Source organism: Polypterus senegalus, chromosome 3, assembly GCF_016835505.1.
Source record: "Polypterus senegalus isolate Bchr_013 chromosome 3, ASM1683550v1, whole genome shotgun sequence".
Lineage (NCBI taxonomy): Eukaryota > Metazoa > Chordata > Cladistia > Polypteriformes > Polypteridae > Polypterus > Polypterus senegalus.
The window spans coordinates 10,662,610-10,686,304 of record NC_053156.1 but is presented as its reverse complement, the minus strand read 5'-3'; the positions used below and the strand labels follow the sequence as shown (position 1 = coordinate 10,686,304).

Genomic DNA, 23,695 nt, shown 5'->3' with positions numbered 1-23,695 from the left:
TTGCTTAGTTACTGCTCTGAGTGATGTGCTTAACAGACTCTCAGCAGAAAGCAAGTTCTCTGTTCACTGAAATTGTAAGATGCTTTCATTTTAACCCTGTGAACCATCCAAATTTTTGCTTCCTCCTGTATTCTTAGGGCCGATTTATTTATACCTCTGAGCAGGTCCACAGAAATTAACGCGACGCATGCGCAAGTTGCAGTACCAGGAAAAAGTCGGAGGGCGCAGTGTGCTAAAAGTCGGAACGTGACGTCAGAGTCTCTGTTTACTATCTACATGTGACAGCAAGCCTCTATGGAGATTCTTCGGGGACAGATGTGCGCGCTTTGCTGTTTGATGAATGGTTCAAAGTGGTGAAGCAAAATGCCGACATACAGATGCATTTGTGGTGCTTTTATATTCAAGCGTCGCATATTCCCGATCATAATAACACGATACATTTTAAAAGTCTCACCATCTTTTGTGCCGTCTATTTTTTATTTTTTTACTTTACCTGCTGTCAGGTCCAAGAAGCTTGTAGCGATTAAAAACTGGGATGACGTTTACGATGGTCTGCTTTAATAATAAAGTAAACTACAACGCTAAAGTGGACATTTCGAGATTAAAGCCGAAATTTCCACTTTAATCTAAAATACGTTTTCACCGTGTCTTTATTTTTTCTCAGTGGCTCAAATACAGCGCTATACATTATGTTGCCGATGTGAAGTTGCAAAAAACGGCACAAAAGATGGTATGCGAGACTTTTAAAATGTATCGTGTCATTATGATCGGGTATATGCAACGCTTGAATATAAAAGCACCATGTATCACGAATGCATCTGTATGTCGGCATTTTGCTTCACCACATCGAAGCATCCCTCCTGTAGGATTGGGATAGAGGCTTTCTGTCACATGTAGATAGTTCCCGAACGTAATGACACGATACATTTTAAAAGTCTCACATACCATCTTTTGTGTCGTCTTTTTTATTTTTGCAACTTAACAACAGCAACATAATGTATAGCGTCATATTTGAACCACTGAGAAAAAAATAAAGGACACGGTGAAAACGTGTATTTTGTGATTAAAGTGGAAATTTCGGCTTTAATCTCGACATGTCCACTTTAACCTCGTAGTTTACTTTATCATTAATGCAGACCGTCGTAAACGTCATCCCAGTTTTTAATCGCTACGAGCTTCTTGGACCTGACAGCAGCGGAAAGCAGCAATAGATCGCCACACAGAACAAATTAAATGTATGATAGTCCAACTCTCTGCACATTTAGAATCTTTACATTTATACTTGATATCATGTTCATGATGAAATGCATTAAAGTGTGTATGTTACATTTTACATATAATTTCGTTTAAATAATGAATACTGTTAATTACACACATGGGGGTGTCACGGTGGTGGAGCGATAGCACTGCTGTCTCGCAGGGAGTTATGTTGCTGGTATTTCCTGCTTGTATTCCACACTGTGCTCCGGTTTCCTTCCAGTGATATGCAGATTTGGGGATTTGGTGCCGCTAAAATGACGCGAGTGTATGTGTGTGCTTGTATTCACCTTGCAATGAGCTGATGCCTCGTCCAGGGATTGTTTCTACCTCGTGTCCAATGCTAGCTAAAATGGACACATCCCTGGATTGATGGATTTAATCAATAAACATCCTTTTCAGAGATATTGCGGTAAGGTGTCATCAGAATTTAATAGGTGTTCTAGGCAATACAAATCACAACACAGAGAAGCCGACCATGTTCTCACCGTGATTATATCTCGCACTGCCACCTGGTGGATTCCTCCAGATTTACGTAAAGTACGTGCACAGGTATGAACACCTTTGGTTAGTTTTGGTCTCTTGTATCCTAATAATGACGGTGACAAGAGAGGCTCTAAAGGGTGTACAGAGTGCTGAAGAAAAAGCAGAGTGAAGGGAAGGAATCTCGCAGAGCTCACTCAGAATAACCTGAAGGATGTCTGGAATAGAATGGATAGGACCACAGGACTTGAGCAATGGAGAGCTTGTATGTCAGCACCCTGAAGCAGTGTTTTAACTGATGTGTCCCTCCTTCCACTCCGTCTCGTCCTTTTAATGACCAGGGCTGCCACACCATCCCTACTGCATCAGCAACTCCTTCCACTTTAACTAGTATAGCCAGTGATGAGTCCGTGTGACAATGTGGGTTCTGCTCCAGGCTCCCATCTCCAGTTTTGGAGCTCTTGAACCCAACACCGTCAATAATGTCACCGTATAAGCTGGACAGTGAAGAAACAACGAAGCAAGGGGATGGCGCAAAAAAGTCCCAAAGTGATATAATTAAAAACAAAAACACACGGTGACCAAATAATTAGTGCAGTGCAGTCAAATGTTCATTAAGTAAATAATCCAATAAACAGATAAAAAAATCCCAAAAGGTTAAAACAAGGCAATAACATGAGAATGAAAGCCTGCAGCAGTCCTAGGGGCTACACCAGCCAGACCCAGCTCCTTCCCAGCCTCTTCAGCTCACTCAAGGTTTGCTCGGCCAACGAGACTTCAGGCGCTGTGGTCCTCTCTTTATCCCCCCCGTCTTAGCTGCCTCTGCTGGAGTCTGCTAGACTGCTCAGGGTCAGTTGTCCTCCCGTCTTCCTTCTCGCACAAGTAGTCGTCCCTCAGATTCCTAGGGCAGACTCCTCCTCCTTGATTGTACCTACTCGGTGGGCACGATCCGTCCCCTTGAGCGCCTATCACTCGCTTTATCCAGGACGCCTGACCGCACTGACCTTCCTTTTCCTCAGCTGGCAGACTCGTCCACTCTATTGTACTATCCCAATTCTGCTCTCTCGCTCTCCAAGTCTTTTGTTCTTCTTCTGTCTTTTACCGTTCTCTCCTCTTCCCTTTCCGCCTCATGCTTCTCCTGTTTATTACTGGGACATGACTCAGGTGTGGCGATTAGCAGCTCCCAGCATCAATTGCAGATGCAGACGATTCCTTACCTGTGCACATAAGCAAGGAAACGGCTGCCTCACGCAACATCCAGAAACCGCTCCAGCCCCCTCTTTAAGCTGCAAATGCGGCGATTACTTACATAAAAACTGGCCTTTTTGATCTGAGCTGTGGACCCGCTATACCACAGTCCACCTCTGGCCATCAGAATGGGATGTTTCTAACTGATGGCTGGGTGAGGGGACCACTGAGAAGGGTACACACAGGAAATGCCACGTGACCCCATGTAGTTAGTTGTCAAGTTTTTAAAAGTCTGTGCTGACCAACTTTGTGGTGTCCTATGTCACTTGTGCATACTGCCACTAAGGCTGCTAAAGTACGATTGCTGTGAAAAACATGTGGCCACAGGGATCTCTCAAGACTAGGACTGGACACCACCACCTTGCTTGTTTTGCCTCATTCTCCCTTTGCTCCCACCCATATGGAAGGGGTGTTTGCACACATGTCTGCAAGTAAAACGGTAGACTTCATGACTCATGCCACCATTTTCTCATGCCTCCTTCAATATTTTGACAGATGATGAACAACATGGGAGGTGAAGATGACTTGCCGGAGGTCGATGGAGCAGATGAAGTAAGTATTGAATCTTTTAATTGTTAATATGTTTACTGGGCTTGGGGCCCAGTCCTTCCAATAGGTCAAGTAATATTCAGGGCTTATCCATAGCGTGCACAGCATGTTTTTGATTATAATTATTTGGATAAACACAAATCTTTTCTTTTCCTTTCCTCCTAAAGTCAAATCTTTAAAACCAGTATGACAAACATTTTTCGTAAGAATTGTCCAGGATATTTGGCACTGCTGTGCTGTGCCCTCTAACCTGTAAGAGAGCGCATTGTGTTTGTGCTAAAGATTTTGTTCACATTTTCTCTTTTTGAGTCTTACGAAGTGGGTGGGTGTAGCAGATTGTCTGCACATTGTATGTATTGTAACATAAAACGCTTTTGGTGAGGTGTAGTAAACCAGAAAGGAAGAATAGTGCTCAAAAGCAGTCCTGGGAGTCAATTGTCATGAACTCTTTCGGTTGAACTTCATTTGTTCCCAGGGGGAAATTCAGCTTTTTACAGAAGCTGATTAAACAAATGTGTATATATATATATATATATATATATATATATATATATATATATATATATATATACAGTGAACCCTCGTTTATCACAGTTAATCCGTTCCAGACTCCACCGTGATAAATGAATTTTCGCGAAGTAGGATTCTTTATTTATAAATCGAATATTTTCGCAGTTAGAGTATAGAAAACCTGTTTACGACCTTCTAAATATGTTTTTTAACATTATTAGAGCCCTCTAGATATGAAATAACACCCTTTAGTCACCATTACACTCGTATTACCCAATATATTATACGAAATAAGAGAAAATAAGACATATTAGACGTTACAAATATCATATTACTAGGCGCACTCGCCTTTTAAGGCGACCGACTTTTCTCCTCAATTTTTGTGAGCTCCATGTGTACATCAGGCATGTAAGTGTAGGGAATGAGAACATCAAAGTGCCCATTCTTAACATCTCCTGAAAACCTAAGTTTTTTTTTTTATCCCCTCAAGTGCCTGTCCAAAGTCGTACAATGTCAGCCCGAATCTGTACCGCTAAAGACGGAGTTTCATGCACTAAATAAGCTATAGATGAGAATAAGCAAGTACCATCTCCCCTGATATTTACTACGCGGTGAGGCATTTGTACTCTATCAACATTAATTATTTCCAGAGACGACATTTTGTCTATTTTTCCAGCACATCGCGCACAAAAGCAAGGGAACGATGAGAGCACCAGAACTCCGCTCACATCGCATCACTTCGTACCTCAAGCCGCAAGTAGTAAGTCTGTAATAAGCGGAATATCGCTACGCTTTGCACTCACGGGATGGAAGGACAATCCCGAACGCTTTAATATAGTAGATTATTGTACTGTACATTTAATTGCACACAAACACACACAGTTCTTACACACAACCACTAACCTATGAAGGCACAACCTCAGTAGGAGAGTCTTCAGAGGTGGTGCAGTATCTTCAGCAGGTGCGTTGTTGTCTTCTTCCGCTGAAGGAGTACTAAGAGTAGGCAGTGGGTGTCTGGGTGTGCCGCTGAAGAACATCTTGATAGGCAGTTGCTGGCGCTGTCTTTTCGTTTGCGTAAGGAGGCTTTTGTAGGGTATTGCCATCTTTGATCATATCCAAGAGTTTCACCTTCTCCTGGATAGTAAGCATCTTCCTCCGGCGCTTAGTTTTATTGTCAGAAGGCTTAGAAAAAGCAGGACGGTTACGAGCCATCGTAGGGCTTAGATAAACGTTCTCAGAAAGCGCATGCGTAGTGACGTAAGCGTGTATGAGAAAAAAATCGCGATAGAGTGAAGCCGCAAAAGTCGAAGCATGATATAGCGAGGGATCACTGTACATGTATACACACAAACACACTATAGTCTGAACACATACCAGAATGACTAAAAAGAAATCAAACTATTGCCCTGGTGTTCCCAATCCCAGTGAGAATCTATACAGGCGTGTTTCCTGTTGGTATGAAGGAGCCCAAGTTGTGTTTCTTCACACACCTCTGCTGAATGAGTCACTGACTGAAAGTCCTCGATGTTATTATGTCAGAGAGAGGGTGTGCAGCATTGTTCATAGTCCGTTTTGCTAAGACCTCTGGGAGGTCCAGAGTGCATCCCATAACTGAGCCAGCTCTTTCAGTCAGTTTGTTGATTTGGTGGGCCTTCTCTTGAAGTGATATTCCCAGCCCAGCATACCACAGTGTAGAAAATTGCTAATCTAAGCACCTCGCCACATACTCCCGGTTACTATTAACTCATAGTGACAAATTAGGAGTCACTTTTCAAGAATGAGTTAGCATTTTGGTGTTCATGCCTGCCACTCCTTTAAATTCAGTATAGTGAATAAACTGCGAAGATGAACTGATGATCTGTAAATCTAAAACAAGGTGCTGCCAGGAATTTCTTAAGCCCTGAAGGTCCGGCAGAACGCTTTTCCTGCACCATACTCCATGTGTGACTAGTTTTTGCATTTACCACTTAGTACATTATTAATATTTGCTCCACTTTGCACTGTCTAATATTTATAGATATTTTTCATTGAAATAGGGTAGATGTTCGAAGTTGCCTTTGAGAGGCTTTTCCTCCTTATCACCTTAAACGAGGTGGTTTTGTTTTTCTGTCTGTGCACTGAATCCTAGAATTCAAGTTGATTAATCCAGTGTCTTCTCCTCACCGATGAACCATTTTGCTGAGCAGCATGTGTCCTGGTGCACCTCTGAAACCTACATGGAGCCACAGAGTATTTTTCCGGTACCACTGAGGCAGCATTGTGAGCTGGCCGCTTTGAAAACTAATTAAGAAATTGGGTTGCTTGTAGATCTGGCAGCACTTGGCACTCTGTTAAAGTTCCAGAATATATATGTTGGCGTTTCTTTGGTTTGGGCTAAAGAGTTTTCTTCTTTAATCTTGTTTTTTCTTTTTCTTTTGTAGGAGGATTCGGCTGATAGTGATGATGAAAGTACGTAAATGGAGGTTTCTTCTTTGCTACAGATAACTGACACACAGTAGCTTTGCGGCTCTGACGAGTGTGCCTATTTGGAGCAGTTATGATCTACTGGTGTGCTGTGCGCACAGTGGAAGGGTACAGTGAGTGGTAATCCTGGGTGCATGTGCCCTCCTAGACAATTACATTCACGTTTATTTGCTTAGTAGACAATTTACTCCATTATGTTGACCCCCTTTGAATAAAACATCAGTCTGGGGACCATTTTTAAAACAAATGTAACTGGACAAGTGTACAAAATTGATCATCAATGCTCAGAAAACAAAACACTAAGTGAGTTAGAATTTGTAGATTACAAAACGTAATAGCCAATTTCATTTAGACAGTAATTCAGGAAGGTGGGATTGACTTAGAATACTTGGCATTACTTTGTTTATAGTTTGCATGCTCAGTGGACTTGGAAGAGGTGGGCCACTGCTTTTTCGAAACCAGACTCCTGCTTCAGCCTTAATGTCTATACAACTGATTACAAATCTGTAAATTGATTAGTGCGATAAGGTGTATTAATATTATATGCAGCTGTCCAGTGGCAGTAAGACCATTTTACAATTGGGGTGACGCATTCAGCATGCTGTCACAAAATTAAACAAGTTGAGGCCATCAGTATCCTCTCCAGCACATGTTAAATTGGGTGGTACAAATTTAATCTTGGGTGGTCCCCATTGGTGATACAATGACATTTTGCCCCAGACACTACTTCAACTAAAACTGTATTTGGCAATCTCTCCCCAAAAAAGCAAGAAAAAAAAAAAAAAGTCCAGTCCCTTAAAGTTGTAGCCAGTATGGTGATAGGTTCAAATTTGAAATAAAAGCCTTAAACCCTACTGCATATAATCCTTCAGAAATGGTGAAACTTCCTCCAGACATAAGCGTGCATTAAATAAGTGCATGTCTAGAATGTTTTGTCAATGCACGTTTCCATTTAAGTGAGATGCTCCTGCTGTTGAGATGACGTCCAGGTATTCTACACACTTCTCTCGTTCTATTCCTGGTTTCTGGCTCCCTGAAAGCGATACTTGGCTCGGATGGGTTCTTCACCCATTTGTGTATTTTTGTTTTTTTCTTTTCTAAGCCTGTAGACACACAGCACAGTGCAAAGCGCACATTTTTTGTTGTTTTCCACTTTTAACAGTAGACACAAGTTTTAAGGTTATTCATGATTTCTCTAGTCTTGTCTTTAATAATTGTAATAATGACAAGAATTCTTTACATTTACATAGCATTTTTCTCTCTACTCAAAGTGATTTTTTTCAATAGTGACTGGGGAGCTACTTCAACCACCACTAATGTGCAGCATCTACTTTGATGACATGATGGCAGCCATTTTTGCACCAGTATGGACACCACACTTGAGCTGTTAGGTGGTGGTGAAAGTGGTAAGAGAGGTATCCCCTGTCTCTCAATGGCTGCTTAGGGAGCCAGAATGACTAGGCCATGGAGGGCAGTTTGGCCTGGACATCAGTATACACCCCGCTCTTTATGAAGGAGGTCCGGGGATCTTTTATGACAACAGAGAGTCAGGATCTCAGTTTTACATCTCATCCAAAGGACAGCACCATTTTTACTGCACAGTGTCCTCGTCACAGCACTAGGGCATTTGGATTCACATTCAGACCAAAGGGTATGCCCCCTCGATGGTCACACCAGCACTTCTTCCAGCAGTAACCCAAGCTTTTCCTAGATTGTCTCCCATCCACATACATGCTTAGCTTTCAGCATCACTCATGCCACGTCCATTGCTTAAAAACAGCAACTAATCAGAGAAGTGGTATTCTTCTAGAACTTGGGCACAATTATTTGAATTTTTTTTTTTGTTGTTTTTCATAAACATACTTTGAAATTGCACCTTTTTTTTTTTAACTGGGAAAAGCATTTGTACAGCTACACCACTGGCACTGAACTGGTGAAGGGGGGGCATTGCAAAAAGAATACAGCATAATTGGTCAAAGCAAGTGTCTGGGCAAAATTATGTCACACCACAATTGAGAACAATTAACCATAAGTTAAAAATGACCAAACTTGCTTGTTTAATCGCAAGAGTGTCAGGGAAATGAAAGCCTCTCCGTAGGCCTTAAAGAATCTTTAGTAAATCAACCCTGTTGTTGTTGTAACTGTACATTAATCTGTCCTAGACTTGCTAGCATGATTAAGACTTGTTACTTTTATGAACCTGCTTATTCCAGTGCACACACACACACTCTGGTGTTCACACAACAACTAACAATTGATTTAAAATATTATTTGTGGATTTTGGTTTCTGGCTTTGAAGAAATTGAATCACATAACATCAAAGTGTCAGTTACAATGAAAGATGCCTTTGATGTGCAAATTAATGATTTGTCAGGTTCAGAATCCTTCAAAAGTACACAGCTGATCCAGGATATAAAGAAAACAACACCTGAATTCAATCGCTTGGCCCAGGGATGAAGCTAATTCTTCCTTGAATGCCTTTCTCGAGTAACCTTTCAGTATATTAACACACAGCATGGCAGGAGTTAGAGTTATGATGGTGAAATTTGAGGGTCCTCTGAGTGCATGTGGGAAGAAGCCTAGGTAGCATGAGAACTTTAGTGTTTTTCCCCCCAGAAACCTAAAATTAGTAGGTGGCTGTAGTTGTTACAGAAGTGGTACTGATTAAATAATGGTTACAATAAAGGTTTTTTTTTTTTTTTTAGAGAAAAGTAGTAAAGCATACACACTTAATAGAATTCCAATGAAAATATAGCCATACAGATTTTTAATGTGACTTGCCACATGGAGGGCACTCACCTATCACCTTAGTAGTTTGTTTGTGTAACTATATAAATACAGAATAGAGACCACCTTCCACAACATTCAAATTTGTCTACTGATACAGGGTTTTGAATGTTGTGATTTAATAATGTCATTCAAAACCAGTGGCTTTTATGTAATCTGCTAATAGAATCCAATTTTAACTGTCATTTGTGTTATTTTTGAATATGACTCACTGTTGCACAAATGTTTCAAGCACGGTGTGTGCTCACTCTATTTAATGAGGTAAGCAGAAACTAAAAATGCTCCAACTTTCCAAACAATTAGTTCCTGAGTTAGAACATTAAAAGAATTGTAACAGGGACTGGCTATCAAGATCAACAAGCTCGTCCACCCTGACGTCAAGTTGAGATTTGAAGGACCCTAAAGTCCTACATTCGTTTATTCCAGACGTCTCTTATACACCTGAGAGTTCCACCGTGCCAACCACTTCTAACTTGTTTTAATAAGCAGGAGTGCAGCATGCTGTGTTTGCTTTGCATATGTTAAATTATTGAAAGGGCGAGGATTTGCTGTAGGGATGCGGGAGCAGATCTTCTGTTGCCTAAAGGCAATGTCAGCAAGTTTCAGACAAAAACCTTTTCACATTTAAGGATCAGTAGTTGCTAAAGTCTCACCACTCTCCAGTGCTGGAGTGGTGTCCCCAAGTGAAACACTGTGACCAATTACAAGATTGTTTCTGAGTTTTCACACGGGTTCAAATGTGTGTATTGCATCAAGTGAGTAGCACAAGGTTAGGGTCATTTTGGCAGGCAGTTGACATAACGGCAGAATAACAGGAGCGCAAACATACACGGTGGACAACGTGGCTGCACTGGGCCCACTTCCAGAATTTGTAGCAATTTAATTAATGAATTCAATTTGCCTGAGGATTAGATACTGCAGTGCCTTTACACGGCTCGTCTTCTAATGACAATGCTAGGTGAAACTGCAGTGTATTGGAGAAGAGAAACCTGCAGAGTGCTGACTGGAGGCCTGAGAATGAGTCACGCACCTCAGGGCAAATGCAGAATCGGTGGTGTTTAATTGGGGTGCTTTCTGGGCCAGGTTCAGTGCTGTGCTTTTGTGCGTTTACCCCCACATCTGCTTCTTTTCTCTGTTCAACCTGTCAGTAGCCATTAACATTTTTAACAGCCTTGTTTCAGACCACATTGGGCCCTTTTAGAGTTTGTTGTTCCGCCATGTGTTGCAGACAGATAGCTTTAAGTAGTGTTACATGCTAGGAGAATAGAGACCGGGCCCACATAGGAAATAAATGGTGAAATGGTAGCACGAGTCGCATCTAACAAATAATGAGAGGTGGAGACTGGTGACTAATTTATGATTCGGCAAAAGTGCTTTAGACACAGCTAAAGAAATCCAGAAAGACCGTTTTTCTTGTGTAAATTGTACAACTTTAGTGTGAACTGTCACATTCTCCATATGTTTTACTTACCTGTTCTGTATCTTTGGCTTATTCTGCACCTTTGCAACATGCGTGCCCAACATAAAGTCAGCCTCTATCAACCGATTACAGGATACATTTTTTTGGTATTTTTCAAATCAAAGTTCTGTCCTCACAAACATGGTGTTGTATGTAGTTGACATGTACAATTGTGTTTTGAAGTTAAGTGTTTGCTATAAATTTTAAAAATACTTAGCTGGTTACAATGAAGCCAATGTGGGCATAAAGCATGAAAGCTTACCAAACATTTCTCTTTTTCCTAGCTAAGATGGCTGTCGAGGATTAATCCGCATCTTGTGATTTTTACACACGTCATTTTAGATAAAAAAAAAAAAAAGTCAATATTATGACCCAACTGTGCGCACCACCTCAGTACTTGTTTTTATCTGCTATAACATTTCATTCCCTCCATGGGGTGTGTGGTTTTCTCTTAAGACCAAATCACAGTAAACATTGTGCCATGTGGTTGGTTTTGTTTTAATTAACTTTTCTAATAATTCTTTATTTATTTATTGTCACATACATAGTTATACAGGACAACATGCTGTAAAATGCATGGTTAAGGGCCTTGCTCAATGGCCCAGCAGAGCAGCATCTCTTCTGGCAGTGATGGGGATCTGAACCGGCAACATTCAGGATGCCAGTGCAGATCCTTAGCCTCAGAGCCACCAGTCCACACTATTTATGTCAGAAGTCACGCAAGCATATCCTTATGTTGAGTAAAATAATACAAGGAATATGCATTAAAAACAGTTATCTCCAGATCCCTTTAGTTGTCACAAACATGTGTTGGAAACACGGAAGGAATGTTTTCTTTTATCAAAATTAAGAGGATGTATTTGGTAAGTTTGTATGCTTTTGTTTTTTATTGGAGGACCCATAGAGTTCATTGGAAAACACCAGGAATGGCTATGAATTTTTTTACAAAGTTATAGAAAATGCTCAACTTTAGAACATAATTGTGTGTGTATATACATACACACACACACTGCTCGCTATCATGTGTTGGAAGAGAGAACTTTAATTTGAAATCGGCAGTCATTTTATAAGATGTCAAGGAAGTAGCTGCATGCAAAGAAAATTTAAAAATTAGATATTAGCAACGCATAAATAGTATACAACAAATACTGCAAATTTACATAAGAGATGCATAATTAAGAGATGTAGAGTCCTTAAATATATATTTTTTTATTATTATATATAAATATCTCTAAATGTGAGGCAGATGGTAAGTTCAGTTGGCCAGGTTGGACAGAAAAAAACAAAACCTCCAGTTAAACTGAAGAAAAAAACCCAAAATCTTAAGGTGCTAGAGGCCAAAGAAAATCAGACTGGGCTTTCCTCCACACATAAATATTCTTATTTTCTATTTAAGGCTTTGTCTTAGAGGGTCTTCTGGCAGGATGGGGTATCCGCTTTCATTCAGACCTCGCTGGCAGCTGCATTGAACTTTGATCAGGTGGTGGTTCATTGAAAAGTGTGATCATTCTGTGCATCTTTAATTCATTAAGAGTAGAGCTAAAATGTAGTAATATAAAGGCAAAATTTTAAAAAGTTTATTTTTAGGAGTTTTTAAAATTTTTTTCCAGTGTTAGACCTGGCATATCTCTGTCGGTAACTACTTTAGATTTTTGTCCGCCTCACCACTTTTATTCTTGGCTCATGGAATAGTGAGCAGACCACCATTAGAAGATCTAACGTTACAATTTGGAATGTTGGGGGTACGGGCACTCCAAGATATAGGGAGGAGTAACAATATTTAAAGATTAATATATCATAAGTAATAATAAATTCCCAACTAATGCATTAGATTGGTGAGTTGGCCACTGGGGTGGAACAAAAGTCAGTGCAACAGCTTGTATATGAGGGCCTGGTTCATAAAAAGCTCCATCAGATCCTCAACAATCCTACACACCCACTACATTGTAAATTTAATCTCAGCTCTGTGGCAGAAAACGGATTCTTACAATGTCAAATAAAATTTTCCACATACACTATCGGTCAAATGTTTTACCAGTTTGCCTTCAAATGTAATCATTTGAAATGCAGTCAGTTACTAGAAATGGTGAAAAGATTAAGCAGTAAAGTGCTAGAGGTTTAAATTTAAAGTTTAGGTTAGCAAAAACTTTTTTTTAAAAAAAGGAATTTTCAGAATATTAGAATTGGGCCGCCTTCAGGGAACAACTACTAGGTTACAACATACAGATTTTCTGCAGCAGTTCAAGTAAATGAAGCCTTCAAAGTTGAAACAATTTCCACAGTGTGATACAAGGCGCTATATTGGCACCGACCCAACACAGACTGACACAGCAGCACGTATAAAATAACACAAAGCTGTTTATTTTCTTCAACTGGTGGACATGTCTTCCCCATAATCCCTTCAGCCACGACACTGTCCCAAACACAACCAGAACACGCCCTTCTGGCACCACCACTCCTCCTTAGCAATCTCTTCCTCCCGATTCTGGCCACTGAGTGGTGGTGGCTGGCCCCTTTTGTAGCCCACCCGGAAGTGTTCCAGGTGCTTGACCACCTGGTTTCAATTGCACATCCGGGTTGGGCTGAAGATTTGTCCAGCTGCGCTGTGGAGTCCATGCAGCACCCCCTGGCCGCCACCCCAGATCCCAATAGGACTGTGGAGAGCTCCATCTCCCATGAAGCCCTGTGGGAAACTGAGGCACCGTCGTCAGCCAGGGAGGCTGCCACTAAGCGTCCTGAGGTACTGAGGAGGTACTGAGACGCCCATGATTGCTCCCCCAGAACATATGTAGAAGGGGTGTCCCGGCCGCCTGCCACAACAGGTGTCCCAACTTCTTTTGATTACTTAAAAACCTTCCATCTGTCTTAAGGCCGAGTTGAAGTACTGCTTATAATATTCCAAGGATAATGGCAAGAAAACAGCATTTAACAAATGAAATGTGGCAAAGCATTATCACCCTTCAAAGTGTAGATCTTTCATTTAGAGAAACTGCAAGTGAGTACAGAGGTGTTCTACACAATCCAAAGGCAACTGGAAGACACTCTGACAGGAAGAGACGTGGCAAGTCACCACCCAGTCAGCAGCTTGTCTGATCACAGGCGCCTCACAACACAACAGCTTCAAGCACAGCTTAATGGTGCAGGTCTACCAAAGCAAATCTCAGTTTGTACTGTGAAGAGACCTTGTCCACTCTGCAGTAGTCCACAGCTGGTATTTCAAGGCCCTATCTTGTCCTTTAACGAATGGCTTTCTTACTGCCACTTACCCTGTTGGACCTGCAGCACAATGTCTCCTCTTCACAGTACAAACTGAGATGTGCTTTTTGTTTTTTTCTTTCGACCTGCACCATTAAATTGTGCTTGAAGCTGCTGTGCTGTGAGATACCTGTCACATAAACTGGTGACCCTGAGAAACTGGTCTTCTGATTGGGTGGTAACTTTGGCCCTGCCAGATCTCTTCCTGTCAAGAGTTTCTTCCAGTTGCCTTTGGATCGTGTAGGACACCACTGTATTCATTGACACTTGTATTTTTTTTTTTTTTGCAATTTCTCTAAATGAAAGGCATACACTTCTAAGGGCAATAATACTCTACTTTAATGTAATTGCTATTATCACTGAAATATTGTCCAAGTCGTACTTCAGAGGGTGTAGAAACACCGTCTGTTGCAACTCTACTTTAACACAGACAGTTTGTAAGTAATCAACAGGAGTTGGGACAAATGTGCAAATTGTTTCAACTTGCAAGGCTTCAAGGATGTGACACTGAGCACGTTCACTCAACTTCTTGGGTCGACCATGGCGAGGCCTGTCCTGTTAAACCTGTCGCTGTGCGGTCCTGGCCACCATGATGCAGCTCAGTTTCAGGGTGTTGGTCAACTTTATGGAGAGCAACAATCCTTTTGTTCAGATCCTCAGAGTTCTTTGCCTTGTTGAACTTCCAGTGACCAGTATGAGAGTGTGAGGACGATAACACCAAATTTAACACACCTGTGACCTTGTAACACTCAAGTCACATGACACCGGGGAGGGAAAATGATGAATTGGGCACAATCTTGACATTTTTCACTTAGGGCTGTGCTCACTTTTGTTGCCAGCGGTTTAGACATCAGTGGCTGTGTGAGTTATTTTGAGGGGACAGTAAATTTACACGGTGATACAAGCTGTACATGGACATTGTGTCAAAGTGTCAGATCTTCAGTTTTGTCCCATGAAAAGATGGAATCAAATACTTACAAAAATGGGAGGGGTGGACTCACTTTGGTGAGATACTTACTGTAAGTTGTCTTACGAAGAGGGGTATAAAGTTATTTTCTTATGTCTATTTACACGTGTAATATATGTGTGGTTCCTTACACCGTAGTTTTCTTTCCTTGCCTTTTATATTTAAAACATGTTGCATGTCTGTGTAAGCTAATTGTTGATGCATAAACCAAAGTTAAAGTGGGGTTGATATGCAGTGCCAGGATTGCCTGTCCCGCACTTCGCATCCTAAGTGCCAGCTGTAGTTTCTGGTATAGGTGAGCCTGGCAAGAGTTGTGGCTCTAGTGCTTCGGCCCGATTGTGCCCTGACTTGTTGTTTCTTTCCTTGTCTCTTCCAGAAATGCCTGACTTGGAGTAAAAAATAACAGAACACCCGAACACGTGTACAGCTTGGAGGACACCTTCCAAAACATACAAAATAAAGAAAGAAAGAAAAAAAAAAAACACTGTCGAAGAACCCAATAAATTTAAACTTGTAGATTTGAGTTGATAGCTGTAAAGACTGTGGTTTTGCTTCTTTTAAGCCATTTCAGCAGTAGAGCAGCTGTCGCTGAGGGTTGATGCATACCGCTGTACAGGCCCGATTCTGCGTTCTCTTCTCACGGGCCATCGTTAAGTGGCTGTTCAGTTAAGCGAAACTTGATTGTGATGGCGAGTTTCAATTAGAGACGGGTAATTTTAATTTGACATCATTTTAGTTTCTTTTTTTTGTTGTTTTTGACTAGGGGGTGGGGAGGGGGGGGGTTTGATGCCAAGCAAAGTGCTTAAAAAAATGAATAAAAATAAACAAATTAGCAAACTTCTGAAGTTGTTGTTCGTTGATGTTGTCTGTTGGTGCGTTTGCAGCCTCTTTTGTATGAAGGACTGGCAGTGGTTGGCATACCCTGCTCCTGTCCCCTTTCGTTGGCAATCTCGTTGGTCCAGGATTGAGTCGTTTTCCCTGCTCCCGCCACACTTGCCCGTTGTTTTTTGAGCCATTTGTTTCTTCTCTAGAAGCTCTGCACGTGGATGCCTTGCTTCTGCCAGAGGAAGGCATGGTTTGGGGTGGAGGGGGAAGCAGCCTGTAGGAGAGGGCGGGCACTGTGTGAAGCCTGTACACGCTGGTATCCATTACACCCTTGGCTTTAAACTGGTGAGAGAAGCGACCGCAAGCTCTACATCTGTCGCTTCCAGATCTTAACAGACTACACACAGCAAACAATATATTGTACATTTTAGATGACCAAATTGTATTTGCACTGTCAATATAAATCGCAAGTGTAAGAACGAAACGAGCAATGCCCACCTTTGTCAGTGTGTGTGTGTGTGTCTGCGTTTCACCTTCTTGCAGGCTGGACAATGTCAGTTATTGTTGAATGCAGTGGGAATTTTTTTAATGTCTTACATCTTTCTAATAAATTGTCTGACTTGAGTTACTGCACCCTGTATGCTCATCTTTTTGTTTTTTGTTGTCTGTCACCGATGATGTTGGGTGGTGGGGGGCTTGTTCTTCTCTAGGGGTCCGTGGTGTCCAGTAGCTATTGGGGAGGACTGGGCTGCTGAAACAAGTTAATGCTTGTGACATGTGGTCGATATAAAAAATAAAATAAAATTGAGAAACCGTAGCAGTTTGCTAAAGTTGATGTCACATTACAAGACATCTAAGTGTTGTATGTTCGCTCTCTTTTTTTTTTTTTTTTTTTTTTTTTTTTTGCGGGCTGCCTGTGGCGCCGCCGCTGCGCGCAGGCTTTATAGGTGCGGCGGGTTCAGCTGCCATCTTGGCCCTTTTTCTGTTATGTTGTGATGCAACAAAGACGACACATCAGACAGACGAGCCCCTCTTGTGTTGCCGCATTTCTCGTGTTGCCCCGTCGGGTGGGGTGCTCATTGGTCATCGGAGCCCCTCAAATTAAGACAAATCAGATCTACCGTCCTGGCCAATTGGCACCCCAACATTTCTTTCAGAAAACGCACCGTTTCTCCCAGGAAACTGTTGCAAGTGTACATGCTTTGGTCTTCACGTGTTTATTTTATTTGCAGACATGGACTGGACAAAAATTACTGGCACCATTTTAAAATTGGAAGGGATAGTTGGATTTCAATCATGTGATGCACCTTTAAGTGGTATTGAAACTCGCCTCTGGCAGGTAATGGCTCGGTCAGACAATTGAAATGGAGAAAAGTTTAATCTCCATCTTTGTGTGTGTGTGTAGCACACTGAGCATGGAGTGAAGAAAGAAGAGCAAAGAATTGCCTGAGGACGTGAGACCCAAAATTGTAGAAAAGGCCGGACAGCCTGAAGGCTACAAGTCCAGTGTTGAATTCATCTCAACCACAAAAAAAATCTGTAACGGCACTTACAAATACCAATAGGAAGACCACGCCGAGGGTCCGATTGCAGAGCTGGTGCACGTCCTTCATGTGACATGTTTTGCACAGCCTGACGTCACAGTAGACTCTTATTTTTTTATTTTTATTTTTTTCCCATTTCTCACCTATGAGTGCAGAATGTCGGTCCTGATCCGTATGATCGACGCTAGCCTTTGTGTTACTGTAGACCAACACAGCACCAGGCACATTTCTTCAACGCGACCGTGGAGAGTTGTCACTCTTTGAACAGAGCTTAGGGGGTCCTGACGCCTTTATTGCCCTTCAACTTGGTCTCGGTCATTTTGCCTTTTTTCCATGAAGCTACTTGCAACCCCGGTGAACCTTCAGGTGACTACAGACTCGCCAGGCATATTGCGGTGGTCCGGTCGCACAGCGACGTAGCATCCGAGTCGCAATCCGTGCCAACATGTGATCAGCAAGTTGCATTGTCACCACTTTCACTTGGTTCAGTTTATTCCCATACTGGTTTTGTGTTTCTTTGTTTACACAAAATGTTTCGTCTGAAGGCTCCACCCACTAATGAATATTAATGAGGTACTACAGCGTGTATAGAAATAATTCTATTTTTTTCTTTTGGGTGCAGCCTGATGTTACTAAGGCCATCGTTCTGCCATTAGATGGCAGTAGATGACCATCCCAAGCATTATTTGTGCTTAACCCTCATAACAGCGCATCGGGCTTAACCGTTTTTACATTGAATTCCCAGCCTAAGGATTGCTCCGTGATAAGGCCATGGAGGTGAGGCGTCACTCGGACTGCTGCGTGTATGAATATCTAGCAAGTGAGTATAACTAAAGTCACTCGACTAGGGAATGCTGGACGACAAAAAAGTGATAAACAGCAGCGTGCCACTGCCCCATCCAGTGATTTAAAACCAAAAATATAAAATGGTCCAGCAATAACCAAAAGAGACGAGAGTATGCCAGTCCCCAGCGGGTAAATGGTGCCTCATATAAAAATCCTAGAAGCTTCAGATTGGCTCAAGGGCTCGTGTCGTCAAGATGTTTTTAAAGAGATAAGAGGGTGTGCCCTTCAGTGCCATACCTCGAGAGCTTCTGACTGATTTCCACAACCCCTTTGTGTGAAGGTCTGCCTCGTTAATCTCAAATGCACTTCCCCAGACTCTCCACAAGGTGGCCTCGGCTTCCAGCCCTTGTTTAATGAGATTGGCACGACTAGAAATGGCAACATGAGAACCTAATGGGTGGAGAACGTGCAGACTCCACATGAGCTGAGCCCAGGACTGGGGGGCTCTCTGGGAATGTCTGTGTTGTCTCCTAGGCACTCCTACACCCTTTGACCAGTCTGGGACAAATTGTGCATAGTTGCTGTCTGGGCCCACGTGGACACCACCGATAACTTCCATCCATTCATTATCCAACCCACTATATCCTAACTACAGGGTCATGGGGGGTCTGCTGGAGCCAATCCCAGCCAACACAGGGCATAAGGCAGGAACAAACCCCGGGCAGGGCGCCAGCCCACCGCAAGGCACGCACACCCACACACCAGGGACAATTTAGGATTGCCAATGCACCTAACCTGCATGTCTCTGGACTGTGGAAGGAAACCCATGCAGACACGGGGAGAACATGCAAACTCTACGCGTCTCCTTCTTGCAAGGCAGCAGCAATACCCACCGTGCCACCCCGACCGATAACTTTGGACCCAAAATTTTGACCCAGTGGACGTTTTTATTTTCCTGTGTGCCACATTTTGCACACCAGTGCCACCTGCTGGCTCAACACAAGTGAGACAGACTGAAGCCAGACTAGGGTCCTCATTGGAGAGCTGATGGCGGCTATGAGTTGGGACCAGTAGAGTCTTAAACAGGTGGGTGATGCGCCCAAAGTGGCCCCCAAGTGCTGCTCCCCTTCAAAGCCCATTTTTATGTGAGCTTTTCCAGGTAGTCCCGCCACTTGAGAAGTAGACCTGTTGGCACCTAAGTATTCTTGTCGCAGTGAAGTGCCCTCATTGGGGCAGCTGATTGCTTGGTGGCTGTGTCCCTGCCAGTGCAGCATTGTTCACAGTGGCACGCGGTTTTGTCTTCATTCTCTTCTTTGCTGTGACCTCTGGGGGTCCAGAATGTGTCCCGTGACAGCCTGCCCCTTTTAATTAGTTTGTTGATGTGGTGGGCCGCTCTGCCCAGCACACCCCGCTGGCCATCGCAGAGGTGAAGGACGTCACTTTCCACCGGGCAGCAAGGGAAGAGAGGGGGCACCAAAGACACTTTGTAGTGCTGGGTTTGCCATGGGGCAGATGGTGTAGCTGAACCAGGGTCCACAAAAGGGGGCTGCCACTTTAAATGAAATAATAATAAAATAGTAACCATAGAGGTTAAGGATACAAGTTAATCTTGGGAATACAACAAAATTTGAAGCTGGTAACTGCCACCCGGTCCAGCAAGGCTCACGTGATCGCTCTCATCTCGGTGACGTCAGCTGTCCACTGACACTGAGAGCAGCTCATAAACGGGGGGCTCCAAAAATCTTTTGAGTGCTTTTTGGCTTCTGTCACTACCTGATCTGCGCCCTCGTGTGCATGCGTATTGAAAGCCTAACATGCTGTAAAGTGTTCACGCATGCGTTAAACAGGGCCGCCCCGTAAAGGGTGTGATGACACAGCCTTTCAATATGCGCGGGTTGGGGTGGCAGCGGGTAGCGGGTAGTGACACACTTGGCATGTGCTTAATGAAAAAAATCCACTTTAGGGTGCGGCCCGATCTGAACTGTGCCTGTCGATTCACAGTACGGAATATTAGTTTCAGTTCCACATTATTTGATCATAATGAGAATATTTGCCCTGCTAAGTAAACGAGCCAATCTTCCTGGCGCAACGCCTGAGGTTTTGCCTCTGGCACTGCCATCCGAGGCTCGATCAGTGCCAGGGGAAGCATGGGTGTGCACACCTGATGAACCCCAATTAGGGCGAAACACGTGACGTGTACTCTTTGTGTTATTTGGCAGCTACTCGGTGTATGTGTGTGTGGGTCGTAAAACAGTAAGACATGCGCAGTACAAATCGGGCAGCGTTGTCAGTCGTTTTTAGTGCATGAGACAAATCGGATGGGGACTCGTGTCGCAAAAATGAAAATAAACGCGGATCTGGCAGAGTCATAACACGTGCATGCGTCGATCGGGCAGTAATAGGGTCTCTAAAGGTCTAACCCCCCCCGTTTCCTAAGATAAGGGTCTGCTCTGCCCTTTCTTCTTCAGTTCCTCTGTGTTGTGGAGGCCAGTCCAGGCTGTCACTGAGGCAAAGCCCCCCAGTAGCCCCCTTTTTGGAGCCGACTCAGTTAACATTTATGATACAATTGGTTCCAATTTCTTGTGGTTTTCCAGGCAAGTGAAGGGTCAGGAGTGGGATTTGAACCCAAAGCCTCAGGGTTTGAAGTCCACCACATCCACTCCTGACTTGTCACCGGACGCTGAGGCTCTCTGAAAACTCAAAGAGTTGCAGACGATGCTCAGAGACCCCCGACTCCTCTCCGTTGTCTCGCCCCCCCCCATGAGTGCAGACTCATCTGAGGATTTCTACAGGTGACCTCTAGTCTGAGGTGTACACAGTGACAGTGACAGGCCCCAAATCTCACAAATGGTGGTCTGCCTTCTGACAGATAGTCTCTGAGTTGGGGGCTGGATGGTCCTCACGGTGCGGCCGGTGTTGATTCTGACCGGAGACAAACCCGAGACGCGCATACAAAGTGCAAGGCAGTAGGCGTATAAATAAAAATATTGTCTTCTTCTTCTTAAGGCAGCGCAGCAGATGGTGATCTACACGTCAGCTCCATATAAGAACATTGTGAGATATCTTGGGGGCTGCTGAGGCCCCAGCCTGAGCAAAGAGACCACTGAATGAACCACCACTGAATGAGTGGTCTTTTGTGGGAGACCCTGTCCTTTTGTCCACTTTGTTTGGCCATAGTCCAGTCCATGACATCGGGTGTTGTGGGAGAAGTTCAGAAAGGTGCTGCTCCGATGGCTTTCTCTGACTCTGGAGGGGTCCAGGTGCTGTGAGGCGAGGTGTTCTCTTCATTGTCACCCGTTCTTGTCACGTTTAGTTGTGACGGCTGAGCTTAAATGTGACGAGTAGAGTTGAACGAGCAGCTCCTGTGGTAGGCTGAAGTCCCTCACCCTTTGTTATGATGGGAGTCTCTGTTGGTCTTCCATGTCAAGCCCCGGGTGATTACAGTGCCTACCCAAACGTGAAGGTTTCCACAGCTGGCACCTTACCGGTAAGCATAGAGAGGGAAGGGAATCCTGGAGGGTCTCTACGAGGTTCACTGTGGTCCGTCATGAGAAGTGATGGCGTCCCTCGGCGATGTGTCACTGTCTGCAAGAACCTCGACCAGGACTCCGGTTGCTTCTTTTTCCCTCAATTCTGTTCCTTCTTGCGATGGACTTCGTTACTCAGAGTTCAGGATCTGTGGGGAGGGCCGGTCCTGCCTCACCGATCTCGATTTTGCACTGCTGTCACCGACGGTCAAAAGGGACTGCAGGGGGCGACCACCAGAATGAAGGAGAAGATTGGGCTGCAGAGCCTCCCCTGGGACTCGTTGCACAGCCGGTGCCCGGCCCACCTCAGTCGGCTCCTCTCCATGGAGAGGGTCAGTGGCTCTTTGCCGAGCTTCTCACCCGATCTCCGTTTTCAGCCGCTTGTACCCGAACCTCGTGACCACCAGCGACGCTCGACTGGTAAAGTGAAAGCTTCGCCTTCTGACTATGCCGTGGAATCGGTAGAGCGACCAGGTTGATCGATCTCACCATCCCATCTTCCCTCATTCGTGAACAAGATCCCGAGTCACTTAAAGTCCCCCACGTGGAGAGGCTGCTCCATCTTCTTCCTTATTGAGGACCATGAGCTCCGATTTGGAGGTGCTGATCCTCATCCCTGGCCCTTCCCACTCGGTCTCGGACCACCGTAGCGCGTGGCGATGGAGCCAACAGGACCACGTCCTCTGCATTAATATTCGTATCTTTGTGGTGCAGCCTTAGCAGTGCTATCTGAAAATAACAAAATGTCACCCTGACCTCCAGTTTGTGCCTCGTTGGGGGGTCTTGACGTCATTCACAATCAAACGTGAACTCCTGGATGCCTCACAACGACTTCTCGTGTGCTACTCTGAGGTGGGCCCCATTCTTATATCCTAGTATAAATGGAGGGTGTGACCAGTAGGGGGGGGCTGCAGCACCCCAAACACAAGTCCTGGGGGCAGTGGTATGCAGACCCCTCTCTTGTTCAGGTCTCTTCTATTTCTCTCTCTTCTCTCCCTCCACTCCTCTGCAGGGGGCTTCGTCCTGTAGACCCCCGAACCCACACACACACACACACACTTCTTCCAGTGCAGCCTCCTCCTCCTCACAGCTCCCTCTGGTGGCTCCCACAGGACACAGCAGGGCTGCCCATTGGAACTCCAGTTCCCATGAAGCCATGCAGGAATGCGTAGGGGAGACCCTCCTTAAAGCTGCTGCTCCTCCGGTCAGAGCACACGGCCCTAGGTGGTGGTCTCCTTCCACCTTTCAATTACTAAAGGTGCCCCCTCAAGAATCCCAGCCCAGCCGTGTCTTCCATGACAGGACAACTTATTGTTTGCCCACCCAGTTCACAATTTCTGGCTTATATCAGATGAGAGACTACAAGAAACAGCCTCTGAGAAAGATGTGGACACAACATGTCAGGGATGTGCAGTGGGAATGAGAAGGCAAATAAAATGGTCGCTGATATCCTAAAAACTGTTGAATAGAACTAAAGGGACAATATGACACACTAGCGAGACCACCAAAGGAGGCCTGTGTGCAGTTCTGGTTGCCACACTACAAGATGGCACTTGAAGAGCAGCACAGAAGAACAACCAGGTGCATCATGGGACTTAAGAGACATGTCCTACCGAGACAGACCCAGAGAGTTAAGTCTGTGTCACCTTGACCAGAGGAGACCCCATGGGGACCTCATCCAGGGCTTCAGAATCCTGAAAGACTTCTGCTGGATCAGCTTCAGCAAATTCCTTCAAACAAAGGGTCACCTCACGTACTCGAGGACACCAGTGGTGTACATTTGGGACTGAAGTCAGCAAGCACAAAGAGTCGTGTGACTCTCAAACAAACTACTGAGACGTGGAGCTGAAGCGGAAACCTCGACAACCTTTAAGAGGGAGCTGGAGGTGACAAGGGACAGCTGAGCTAAGAACATGACAAACGAACCACAAATGGGCTGAGTGGGCTCCCGTTGTTTGTCACATTTCTATTGTGTTTGTGCAGCAGCCGGCCAGATAGGGCCAGACATTTGAGTGGCAGCAGTCTGGGCGGGGCT

General features: G+C 44.1%; 1 protein-coding gene across 1 annotated transcript in view; it reads left to right on the top strand.

The window, feature by feature from the left end:
* The window catches only part of LOC120524816 (prostaglandin E synthase 3-like), a 33,072-nt gene extending 16,640 nt beyond the window's left edge, over positions 1-16,432 (top strand). The window contains exons 6-8 of the mRNA XM_039746573.1: positions 3,484-3,540; positions 6,468-6,495; positions 15,355-16,432. Of these exons, the coding sequence (XP_039602507.1) occupies positions 3,484-3,540; positions 6,468-6,495; positions 15,355-15,374 (105 nt within the window). The 3' untranslated portion in view covers positions 15,375-16,432. The remainder of the gene's footprint in view (positions 1-3,483; positions 3,541-6,467; positions 6,496-15,354) is intronic.
* Positions 16,433-23,695: the final 7,263 nt, after the last annotated feature.